This window comes from Silurus meridionalis, chromosome 2 (genome assembly GCF_014805685.1).
Source record: "Silurus meridionalis isolate SWU-2019-XX chromosome 2, ASM1480568v1, whole genome shotgun sequence".
Lineage (NCBI taxonomy): Eukaryota > Metazoa > Chordata > Actinopteri > Siluriformes > Siluridae > Silurus > Silurus meridionalis.
In genome coordinates, this window is record NC_060885.1 from 18,493,913 (window position 1) to 18,506,188 (window position 12,276).

General features: G+C 36.8%; 1 protein-coding gene across 6 annotated transcripts in view; it reads right to left on the reverse strand.

Annotated features, from left to right (window-relative positions):
* pcdh15a (protocadherin-related 15a) overlaps positions 1-12,276 on the reverse strand; it is a 200,128-nt gene that overhangs the window by 130,041 nt on the left and 57,811 nt on the right. For all 6 annotated transcript variants that reach the window (XM_046834051.1, XM_046834068.1, XM_046834042.1 and 3 more), the window contains one exon: positions 1,103-1,263. In XM_046834051.1, the coding sequence (XP_046690007.1) occupies positions 1,103-1,263 (161 nt within the window). The remainder of the gene's footprint in view (positions 1-1,102; positions 1,264-12,276) is intronic.

The following is a 12,276-nucleotide window of genomic DNA, read 5'->3' on the forward strand; positions in this document are numbered from 1 at the left end:
TACCAGGACTTTTCTTATAGCAAGCCGCCCGATTGGGGGAGGCCAAACTCAGCGATTGGGGGGGGCTTAGTCAGGGAGGTGACCAAGAACCCGATGGTGACTCTAAAAGAGCTAGAGAGTAACTTTGTCAAGAGAGGAGAACCGGCAGCAATGTACAGAGACATCCTTGATGAAAACCTGCTCCAGAGCGTGCTGGACCTCAAACTGGGACAACAATTCATTCTCCAACAGGATGACGACCCTTAGCACACAGCCAAGATAACAAACAAGTGGCTAAGAAGACAACACTGTGAATGTCCTTGAGTGGCCTCGCCAGAGCCCAGACTTGAACCCGACTGAACATCTCTGGAAATATCTGACAATGGCTAATCACCGAAGCTCCCCATCCAACCTTATTGAGCTTGAGAGGTTCTACATAGAAGAATGGGAGAAACTGCCCAAAATTAGGTGTGCCAAGCTTGTAGCATGATCCTCAAAAAGACTTGAGGCTGTAATTGGTGGCAAAGGTGCTTTAAGTGTTGTGTATTAAGTATTGAGCAAAGGCTGTGAAAACTTATGTAAATGTGATGTTTTTTCATTTTTTATTTGTAATAAATTTCCAAAAAATTTAAAACAGTTCTTTCACATTATTATTATGGGATACTGTTTGTAGAATTTAAATGAAAATAATGAATTTTAGAATAAAGCTGTAACATAACACAATGTGGAAAAAGTAAAGTGCTGTGAATACTTTCCGGATGCACTGTAAACACCCACTAACACACACACACACACACACACACACACACACACACACACACGCACACAAAAACACACCAATTTAAGAAATAATATATGTACTACATGTATACCAGTATTTAAGGTCATAAGTGTAGTGCCAGGGTTGTCACATTTCTAGCATTACCCCTCTAGAAAGCTATTTTAATTATTTACTATCTCAAGTAATTGAATTAAATGCTATTTCATATAATACTGTTGCTTCATGAGCCCACTGTTAAATTAAGTATTAAGTGTTTGTGCAAGTGTGTGTGTGTGTGTGTGTGTGTGTGTGTGTGTGTGTGTGTGTGTGTGTGTGTGTGTGTGTGAGTGAGAATTTACTCACATCTCGGTCCAGTATTCTTCCAGTACTGTTGAGGTAGAGTCTCTGAAGGATAGGGTCCAGTATAACCCAGTAGTCATAGTTCCCCAGTAAAGTAAGAGATATGGTCTGGCCTGGGTCCTGTGCTCGACCATTAATCTGCATAGTCTCCACCAGAACTGTACCTGAGAGAGAGAAGGGATGGGTTGTTTTAGTATTTCAAAAAATGACCTTTACTGTGTGATGACTGTATCAACCTTGATATTTGGATGTTAAAGTTGATTGCCATCTTTGCTGTACGATAGAAAAAATATACATAGAAAACAATGGCAATTACTTACTCAGGAAAATGAATCATTAATTATGTGGATGCTCATCAGCCACACATTCAGAAAGTCTAATTTTGGGTATGCTGGTCTTCTGATGTAGTTTTTTTTTTGTTTTTTTTTTTCAACACACGTTTTAGAATGATGGAATTATTATTTGAAACCTTTTGAAATGGGTCATATTAGACCATAGCACATTTCTTGCCACATAGTTGAGATTGATATACAACCACAATCCTTAAAAAGGAATTAGAGGAATGCTGTCCCATTTTTATTTAAAACAGGAGTTCAGGGAAAAGCTGTCCCTCTTCTCTTTATTCCAAAGGATGCGGCGTCCTGGTTTGCAAAAAGAATTTAATATTTTGATTCGTCTAACATTTTCCACGTTGCCTAGTCCATTTTAAATGAGCTTTGTCTAAAAAAAAAGGCAGCATTTCTGAATCATGTTCACATATGGCTTTTTCTTTGCATGACAGAGTTTTGGCCTGCATTTGTGGATGGAACAAAAACTGTGATCCCAGACAATCAGGCATGTTATAAAAGCGGTGCTGCCTGAGAGCCAAAAGACCAGGGGCAACAAGTATTGATTATCAGACAGATCTTTGGAATCTTTTGATAATATTATGTAGTTTATATTATTAAATATTCAGTATTCAATAGTTCAAAAGTCTTTACAATTTAAAGATTTTTTTCTAAATTTTCTAAATTGTTTATGAACAAATACACTAATACACGTTTTATAACCAATCAAATTGCTGAACTATAGCCAAATAACCTAATAATTGGAAACAATTAATGTTTAAGTAACAATTACATGTCCAGCCATTTGTTGACCCCATACAAAAACCTTTACGACATTCTATTTTTTTTTTCCTTAAAATTTGATATTCCCTTAGTTTAAACATGCAATATGTTTTTTATGTTTTATTGTGACAAATATATTGGTTCATAAGATTTTCAAATCATTGCATTCTGATTTTATTTTTACATTTTATGCTGCATCCACTTCTTTCAAAATTGGTATTATAGTTAACCTTCATGGTTTTCATGAGAATGATCTTACCCATCACCCAGACTAAGAATCTGAAAGATGGTCACATGCAGAGAGTCATCAGTATTTGTCAAATATTCTTGCAGCTCCTATAATGGGTGTTTGAGTAAGTGCCTTAAATAAGATTCAGTTAGTTCAGGATGCAGCAGCAAGAGTCCTCACTAGATCTAGAATATATGACCACATCACCCCTGTTTAATAAGTCTACAATGGCTCCCAATTAAATCTTGCATTGAATGTGAAATACTACTACTGACGTATAAATCACTTACCGGTCTCGCGCCACAGTATCTGAATGAACTTCTGTACCATTATGATCACCCATGCCTACTTAGATCAAAAGGTGCAGGCTATTTGTTGGTACCTTAAATAATGAACACTATAGCAGGGGGCAGAGATTTCTCTTACAAAGCTCCACAGTTATGGAACAGCCTTCCAACTAGTGTTCGGGACTCAGACACATTCTCAGTGTTCGAGGCTAAAAACCTATTTATTAAGTCTTTTATCAGTAGAATTTTCTTAGGTAAAGGAGAAGATCTGGAGGGATATAGAGTTTTTAGTGAACTTGGATTTTTGTTTTGCTGTCGTCCCCTGTGCTGTCGTTGACAGTGGCCATCTCTAATGTCTGTGTTACCTTCTGGCTCTTCCTTTTAGTTATGCTGCCATAGCGAGTCTTGCCAAAGTCCCCAAATGCACCGTGTCCTTTCATACAACAATAAGGATACCTAATAATCCATATTATTCTCTCTCTGTCACCCCTCTCTCTCTCTCTCTCTCTCTCTCTCTCTCTCTCTCTCTCTCTCTCTCTCTCTCAGTCGAATTAAACATGCTCCTGAGGTTCCATTGACCACTGTTCCTGCCCCTCTCATCTCCTTGGATCTGCCTGCTTCAACCCGGCCTGCTTCTGGATGGTGTTCATCAACAGCCTGGGGAGCCATTAAAATAACAGAGTAAGAACAGGAGCTTCGAGGATTTGGATTTGCTCTGTAGTTAATGTCAACAGTCTGCTACAATGACTCAGGACTACCGTTTGCATCTGATCACCATCACTGCACACCTCAACATCGTTTATCTGTAATAAATGGGCATTCTGTGCCACCCAGATGAGGATGGTTCCCTTCTGAGTCTGTTTCCTATCTGGGTTTCTTTCTTATGCCATCTCGGGGAGTTTTTCCATGCCACAGTCACCACTAGCTCGCTCATCAGAGGCAAACTGACACTTAAAGAACATTCTTAATCATTCTTTATCACTGCATTATCTGTATAAAGCTGCTTTGAGACAATGTTCAGTCTCTTATCAGCCTCCCAGGTAAATTCCATGGTACTGTAATCTCAGTGCTCTATTGTCTTTTTTTTTGTTGTTGTTGTTAATGATATGGCCTATAACCTATTTCATGGTTACATATCCATTTAAACAAGGGAGATACCACACTTGCTTCACTTGTTTTTAATCTATTCTGTATATTGCATCCATTAAAGTGTGATAATTTTCTAATTGTAGTTTCAGTGACACAGGCCGCATTTTTGTGCAATTCTCTCAGGAAGAGCTTCTGTATTTGCTGCTATTATGGTCGTTGTTTTTGAGCTAGCATCTAATAGCTGATATTGGATCAGCTAAAAAAAAAATACATTCTGATATAAGTAGTTACAAATAATTTCTTATACAGTTTTGAAAATCTGTAAATTCACCACAAATGATTGTGATAAAAATGTGTTATATAAAGAAAGGTGTTTGAATTTGCATTAACAATTTTAATTAAACTGAGTTTCTGCTTATTTTCATGTCATAAAATGCTAATTATAGAGCTGACTGCAATTTGTTGCATACTGGTTTTGTAATTGGGTTCACAAAGTGTTTGCAAAGTTTATTGCTGTCTCTGTGGCGCATAGTTTACAGCATTTACTTTTAGTGTGTCCCCCATTTTCGGCAGCTCAACAATTTTTGTGATAAACAAACAAACAACTCAGAAAGAGACCAGACTGGAGAAAAATTCATTATATCAGTACACTACAACAGCACAATAAAAACTTCCAAAAAGTGTGTAATTTTCATCTTGTGAGAATGTATAAGTTACAAAATGTTAGCATGATAGACAATATATTAGTAAGTGAAACTTTACTGCTCTTCTGAAATAAATGTTCTTTGTTGTTTTTCTTACCTCCACACTGCTAAATAAATGTTCTACTGTTCTCACTGTGGCCATGCAACAATACCCTTCATCACACAATAAGCTATCAGCACCCATCCACCCAAAGCACCCCCTTCCCAACCCACCATTAATGTTTCTTTTACAACTAACAATACAACCACAAGTGTAGAACAATAGTCTGCCAGCGTCCTCTCTCAGACCATTTTAACTTTACTTCATGATGTTAGAAAATATCTTTTTCCCACAGAGACGGATTTGATATTCTAGCTCCAGTTCCATCAATTCACATTCATCCCTGCGATTATAGCTGGCTTGAAATCCCTAAGTGCATGGTGAAACAAAGGTACAGACAATGTGTGTTAAACACAAAAGCAGCAGTGTGGCTTGATTCGAAAGGACTGATGTATGCTCTCATGGAGAGACTAAGTGAGGGTCATGGTATGCGTGCTGCGGCCCTTCATGACTCACACCATTAACCAAGTTCAGAATGATGGAGGAAGAACAAACGAATAGAGGCCACAGTTGAGCCCTCAAAGTATACACCTACGCCAGTCTATTCTGGCTGGAACAGCAGGATGATTTAGCTTAATTGTGTTTGATCTCAGAGAGAAGTATACACTGGGCTGAGACTGCAAGGCAGTCAGGCTACTACAACAGAGGGACTGTGCTCTCTGAACTGTATTCTGTTTGGCTGCAGAAATCAAATGCTATTAAAACTATAGTCACGCTTAGTGCTGAGGTGCTTTTACAGACTACTGAGACAGATGAGCTTCCCAGACCATAGTCACACACACACACACACACACACACACACACACACACACACACACACACACACACACACTCTCTCTGAGTAACACTACAGTCTTCACAACCTTTTTCACACTAATAACTAGGTGTGAATATGATGTCAACACTCTTAGACTTAAGTCATTGATTGTGGCCTTTTGCCATAGGTCTTGCTAAAGGTCTCCCCACAGACATAGCAACCACATACCTCTTCGCTCTGTCAGTCATGCACACATATACATACACTTATTATATATATATATATATATATATATATATATATATATATATATATATATATATATATATATATATGCAGTGTTGTGCATGTTACTAAAAAATAGTAACTAGTTACAGTTACTCGTTACTTCATTCAAAAAGTAACTTGATTACTTACACCAAAAAGTAATACGTTACTGTTAAAAGTAACTTTTTAGTTACTTTTTTAAATAACCTTCTTTAATGTTCCCATTAATGCCCTTTTATGCGTTATGGTCTACAAACACACTGACTTAAACTCAAAGTAATTTTTAAACACTATTTTATTTAAGTCAGACCAGCACAAACTGAATATATCACAAGGATTTCTGAAATAAATAAAACAAGCTGAATAATATATTCATAATCAAAAACTAAAGTGGCTTCTGCTGTTGTGTTGAGCTCTTAAAAATGTTCCTTTCACATCTGAAGTATGAAAACTATCAACAATGTAGAACAGAACACCAGGTTAGCTTCTAGCTTCTAGCTCCTCAGGCATGGAGGTCCTGGAGGAGCTTCGACAGATTGGAGTTGCTGTTTATTGCAGTAGATACAAGCTTCGAAATTTTTCGTCTTTATACTTAACTAAAGTGAAATAATGAGCATATTTTCTCTTAGAGAAACTCGTCTTGCTCTCGCCTCGACTCGCCATTACTGCCGCACAGACCTGAATAAACGGAGACACGCCCACAAGGCGTCTTCTTCGTGTTTACAGTGGGTAATCCACCAATCTTACAGTGCGTCTTCTTCCTGTTTACAGTGGTTTATCCACCAATCCTACAATGCGTCTCTGCTGTAAACAGGTTAGACTGTAGTCTACACTTCAGCCGAAATTAATTCGTTTAAAAAAGTAACGAGTAACGCACCATACGGTAATGGTAACGAAGTTACTTTATTTTTAAAAGTAACGCGTTACAGTATTAGTTACTGTAAAAACGCGTTACTGCCCAACACTGTATAAACACAGTATAGAGGAGTACCTTCTAGGTTCCCTAGGTAGAGGACTACCTAGGGAACACCTTCCTCAGACCGATGTCAGAGACTCTAGCTATTAGGGGGTAGGGTGTTCTAACTTATTCTAACTGAGAAAACAGTTAGGAAACCCTACCTCCTAATAGCTAGTGTTACCCCCTTTGGCTGAAATAACTTCAATGAGACGCTTCTTGTAGCAATCGACTAGTCTCTGACATCGGTCTGAGGAAGGTATTTACATCGGCCTCGCCCTCCATTTACAAACCGGCACTTGGCCACCCCCCCAGTGTAATGCACTGCATAGCTATGGAAGTCATGTGATAAAAGAACAAATGACTCGGACTAGAATAGTCAAGAGGTAAACTACTCAATTGTGTTTCCTCTACATAACCTATGGAGATTTTAGAATGCTTTGCTCATGCGGGTCAAGTAGAAAAATTAATGAATAGCTCTTTGAGACTACTCTTGCTTCTGAATCACATTAAAGACTTGTTCAAAATGCATAAATCGTTTATGAAAGGCTCATCACTAGTGTATAATGATTACAACAAATTATATTAGAGTTCAGATTACAATGTCTATATTTAGATACAGGTTTCCAAAAGGTTTGACACTAAAGTAGATCTGTTGTTCTACAGTGAAGTTCCTTCAAAAGAACAAACCAAAATATCAGTTAATGCACTATATAGGAAAGCTTAAGTGTTTAGAAGTTAAATAGCTGTAAATAATCAGATTTTAAGGCTTAAAAGTTTTTTTTAGAGGCAAACAGCATCACCTCCAGCTATTTACTCTGCAGTGAATTATTGGGTTGAGTATTATGCTTATAATTCACATTGAAGCCCTGCCATTCTATACTTTAGCTAAACTTTGAATAATAGCTGTGTGTATTTGTTGCTTGAGAATGGATTATAGTCTTGTACTGTATTTGGAAATCTCCCTACAGAAAAGGTAATATTTTAAAATTTTCATTCTTTTCATGACCTTGCCACATTGCCATAATAAAAAAATGGATATGTTTTACGTCACCGATATGATTAATGAGATCAGCTCATGAAGATAAAGCAAACGCAACCCGGATAAAAAATCAATTTCAATCACTCATTGTGATAAAGCATATCTACTCCATGCCTAAAACCATCCTGATGCACCTGCTAAAATTTCCCTTCTGAAAGCCTTGATGTCGCGACTACAATAAACACGATGAATTGCGGCTGCCTAAGAGCTTCAAGTGGGTATTAACGCTTCAAATGCATATTCATCAAACGTCTAATGTGAGAAATGGTGCAAACTGTACATATCGTGCCCATGTATTAATCTATGGGAAGCGTGTTTTGTAGATCTAGTGCTGTTTATGAGGCAGGTTTTGCCATTTGTTGTGGAAGACAGTTTTAATTTGGAGAAGAAGCTTACATGAAGAGAAGATGTAGAGAGAGAGAGAGAGAGAGAGAGAGAGAGAGAGAGAGAGAGAGAGAGAGAGAGAGATGAGGGGGTCACACAAAGGAAGTGAAGCTTTTAGCAGCTCATCCATCTTATCTAAATCTAATGAAAAAACAGGCCAAGAGCAAGCTAAATTAAACCACTATTAGCAAAGACCCACATCTAATTAGGACTAGTCTATTAGTCCAGAAACGGTATTATAAGTTCTATTTTGTAAAATTCTAGATTTAAATAAATGAATAAATAAATAAACAAGCATACACATAAAAAACTACATCAAATATATAAAATAGCTAATGAATTAGGTATATAGCTATACAATAAAAGGAAATCCATTCCTCTTTTGCATCATCGCCTGAGCTGCAGTTGATGTTATGGTTAGTGCTAACAAGTGTCTCCGGAAAATGTCCACGAGAAGATTCTTCATACTACCCAGAGAATATTACACTTAACACTGCTGACATAAGTGCATGGTAAAGGTAAACATCAACATAACCACAGAAGAAAAATTCTCTTCAAGGGAAAGGAGAGTTTTTTTAAGGCAGGGTTTAATCCATCAGATGGTAGCAAACAGAGGACACACACACTTTGAGAAATAGAGGAGCAGCAGCTGCAGAGTGGTCTGAGTGGGCAAGGGCTAGAATTGCCTCTGTCTAATCCAGAAAAGTGGCAGGTGCTTGAAAATAATCCTACTTTCAACACATTCTCTAATTACATCTCTCTCTCTCTCTCTCTCTCTCTCTCTCTCTCTCTCTCTACCTCTCTTTCTCTGAAACATGGAAACTTTATGTTTAAAAGAATTGTGGAACTGTGTGTTCTGATGTGAAAGACAAAAACTTGATGCAAAAATAGTGTGCATAAACCACTTTCTTCATTAAACTAATTAACAAATATTACACAAACAAATTACACAAAAATACATTTAGAACTGTGTCCTACCACCTAAAATGTGTAAAAATATTATCTTATGCTTTTTAATTGATTTTCATTAGACCCAAATCTATAACACAAACATAAAGCACCTAAATGGCTCGCTGCCTTGATAGAATTCCAGCTGGTTACTAGGGCTACTCTGTCTGAATCTGAAAATATAGACCTCAGCCATCTCACTCAGTAGAGCATAAGAAAAAAAAAGAGATAGAGAAAATGAAGAGAGTGCACTACCCTGATAAATATTGCAAAAGATTTGGGGCATGCTACATGCTTTCTGACATGCTTTGAGTCATACTCATACCTCTTTTTTTAACCAGTAAAGATAAAGGCAGATTAGGTCTCACTCTAATTCAGTTATGGATGTGCATTTCTTTCTCTGATGTTTGGCATGCATAGTGCAGTTCAGAGAGGGCACTGAATATGCCTCCAGCAGCACCTGACACATAGTGATTATGGAACATGTGGAATATGCAGAGCGAATAAATATCTGACAAAGGTTTTTTTATGTACCTGCTAATCCTAAATTTCCAGAGGTCCATATGAAACAGAAATAGTATTTGTGGAAATATACCGTATTTTTCGGACTATAAGCCGCTACTTTTTTCCCACGTTTTGAACCCCGTGGCTTAAACAACAAAGCGGCAGTGAACAATGACTTTCTTGGTAGGCTACTGTTTAGATACAAGCCGTTGTAACCTGTTGAGTCTGGGTCATGGGATAGCTCACTAACTCCAGTTGCAACAGAAATCATATAAGCACAGACAGGTTTCCAAAACTCGTGCTTTTTTATTTTTCTTGGCAACAGCGTTACGTGTTAGTCAAAGAAACTTAGAAATGAGCATTAGAAAATAATAAGGACATATTCCTTGGTCTTGCACACATGCAGTAATAGCGGAAAAATGCGGCGGCAGGCTATTCCCAAAATGCCGCTCTGCTCTTAAAGAAGCCACAACATATTTCACCCATTACACCGTGTAATAAGGCACTGTCTTTTGTTAAAGCCTTTGTAAAGTTCATTAGTCTCAGTGTAGACTTATGTTTAAAATAAAAATCTTTGTCAAATTCAGTGGGTGCGGCTTATATATGGGTGCGCTTAATAGTCCGGAAATTACGGTATACAGTAAAACCCCGTTGTACGAGCAACCTATAGTACGAGCAAACGGAGATACGAGCGACCTTGCTCGTAAAAAATTTTCCCTATTTCACAAGCAAATTTCAAAGGCACGAGCAAACCCACGTTGCCGGTTCCCTGTTTTCGGCGGAGGGTCGCATCAGTCGCTTAGTTGATGACTTATCACTCGGTCGCTCTCTTTGTTCAGTGCAGCAAAAACGTAACTTTTTTTAGTTTTATATTTTTATTTCACTAGAAATCTTGAAAAATGTCTCCCAATAAAATCAGCAATGGTGCTGTGAAAACAAAAGTAAATAGCATTACCATGGAAACCGAGAAGGTTATGAGCGTGTTGTGTGTCTCACACACGCAATCAACCACTACCACATGAGTAAGTGAGTAAATTATGTTTAAATTACGGTAATTTGCGGTGTATTTGTTTGTTAAAATAGGCTACAAATACTTTTTAAATGCAGAAATAAGGGATTGAATAAGGTCTCGGAACGGATTAAATCACTTTTACATTAATTCCTATGGGTAAAATCAGTTCGAACGTACGAGCAAATGGACCTACAAGCAATTTTCAAGAACAAATTATGCTCATACAACAGGGTTTTACTGTACAGGATGCAATATGCATACTTTTTCACTTATTTTACTTATCACTTGTTTTAAAATATACAATGGAATCTGAGCATTTCAGACCATAATAACGGAAATAAACAGAATGTTTCAGACTTTAATTAATTAAAATAATTTAATATTTAAAAGTCACATTTTAAAACTGTAGTTAATATTGACCTGATTAGACATTACATTACAAATGATTAGATTTTTTCGTGCCTAATCAATTTCACTGAAACATGTATTCATGTGTTCTTGAATCCTATCCCTTTCACTGAAATGCATGTTCAGATGTTTTTGTTAAGATATTTCAACTTAAGTGTAGACTATCATTAAAGTAAAAAAGCAACATATAATAGGAATTAATATCACTGCATTCAGTGCTTTTAAAACTGTATACAGCCTGATGAACTGAATCTGTATAATGAATAAGCAAATCAAACTGCACTTCCTGAGTTCAAGAAGCAAAAAGGCTGTAACCTATGTAGGCTGTGTACATTCACAGCCTACAAAAAAGGGGATCAAGAAGTAAAAGTCTCAGCACTTTACCTACACTGCTGTGGGAATGCACACAATATGACAAAACCAGTATAAATCTTTTCATTGAAAAAGTGGAAACAGCAATAACTTGGCTAAAAAACTTGTAAAACACCACTGAGACATAAAAAGGTCATACTGAAGGTTTTTTTCTGAACTTAACTGTTTTTTGCTAAAGAAATAGGCTAATAACTCTTCTTGCCATGCGAACCCCTGATGAAACTCGCATGGAGAGCACTAAATCTTTTAACTTCATGTATGTTCAAAATATTGATGTTTAAAATGAAACAATTAGTGCACCACTAGTCTACCACTTCTCCACATTAGTCCAGTCTGGCTACCACTGCCACTACCACTTGTGTTAACAAACACAAAATACAGCAAACACTCAGCAAAAAAGCCCCAAAACTAAACAGAGCTGTAGCTCAGTATATCTGCATAGATCAGGAACCTATTTGAATGATAAGTTGATTTATACTATTTTACTAAATTATACTGAGCAGTTAGATAGAAAGCATGGCAAGCCTGAGGTTTAATCCAATTCATATATTACATTCAAACAATGGAAGAATGTTTGCGACAGTGTTTTAGTATCAAGAATTACAATACTATACTTCAAAAGTCAAAATTCTGATATTTTGACAACCCTACATTAAAAAGATCTAGTGCTCTCAGAATTTTAGATTGCCCAGTATATTTTCATAGTGAAATGAATGGGCTACACTCATGTGTAAAGTAGTAAATAATCAAAAAACACAATGTACCTGATTTGCTTGGCTACCTTGTCTGTTTACTAGTTACACCTAGAAAGAATGATCTCATAATAATGTTACACATTACAACTACTTATCAATGTACAGTTTATACCCTTTTAAACAATATCATATGCAAGGTCTACCTATTCTGTTATATATAAAAAAGCAAATTTTCTGCATATTGTGAAATATATTTATTATACATTAATACATTACACAATCCACTCACAATGAATGATATTGTATTGCCCTCTT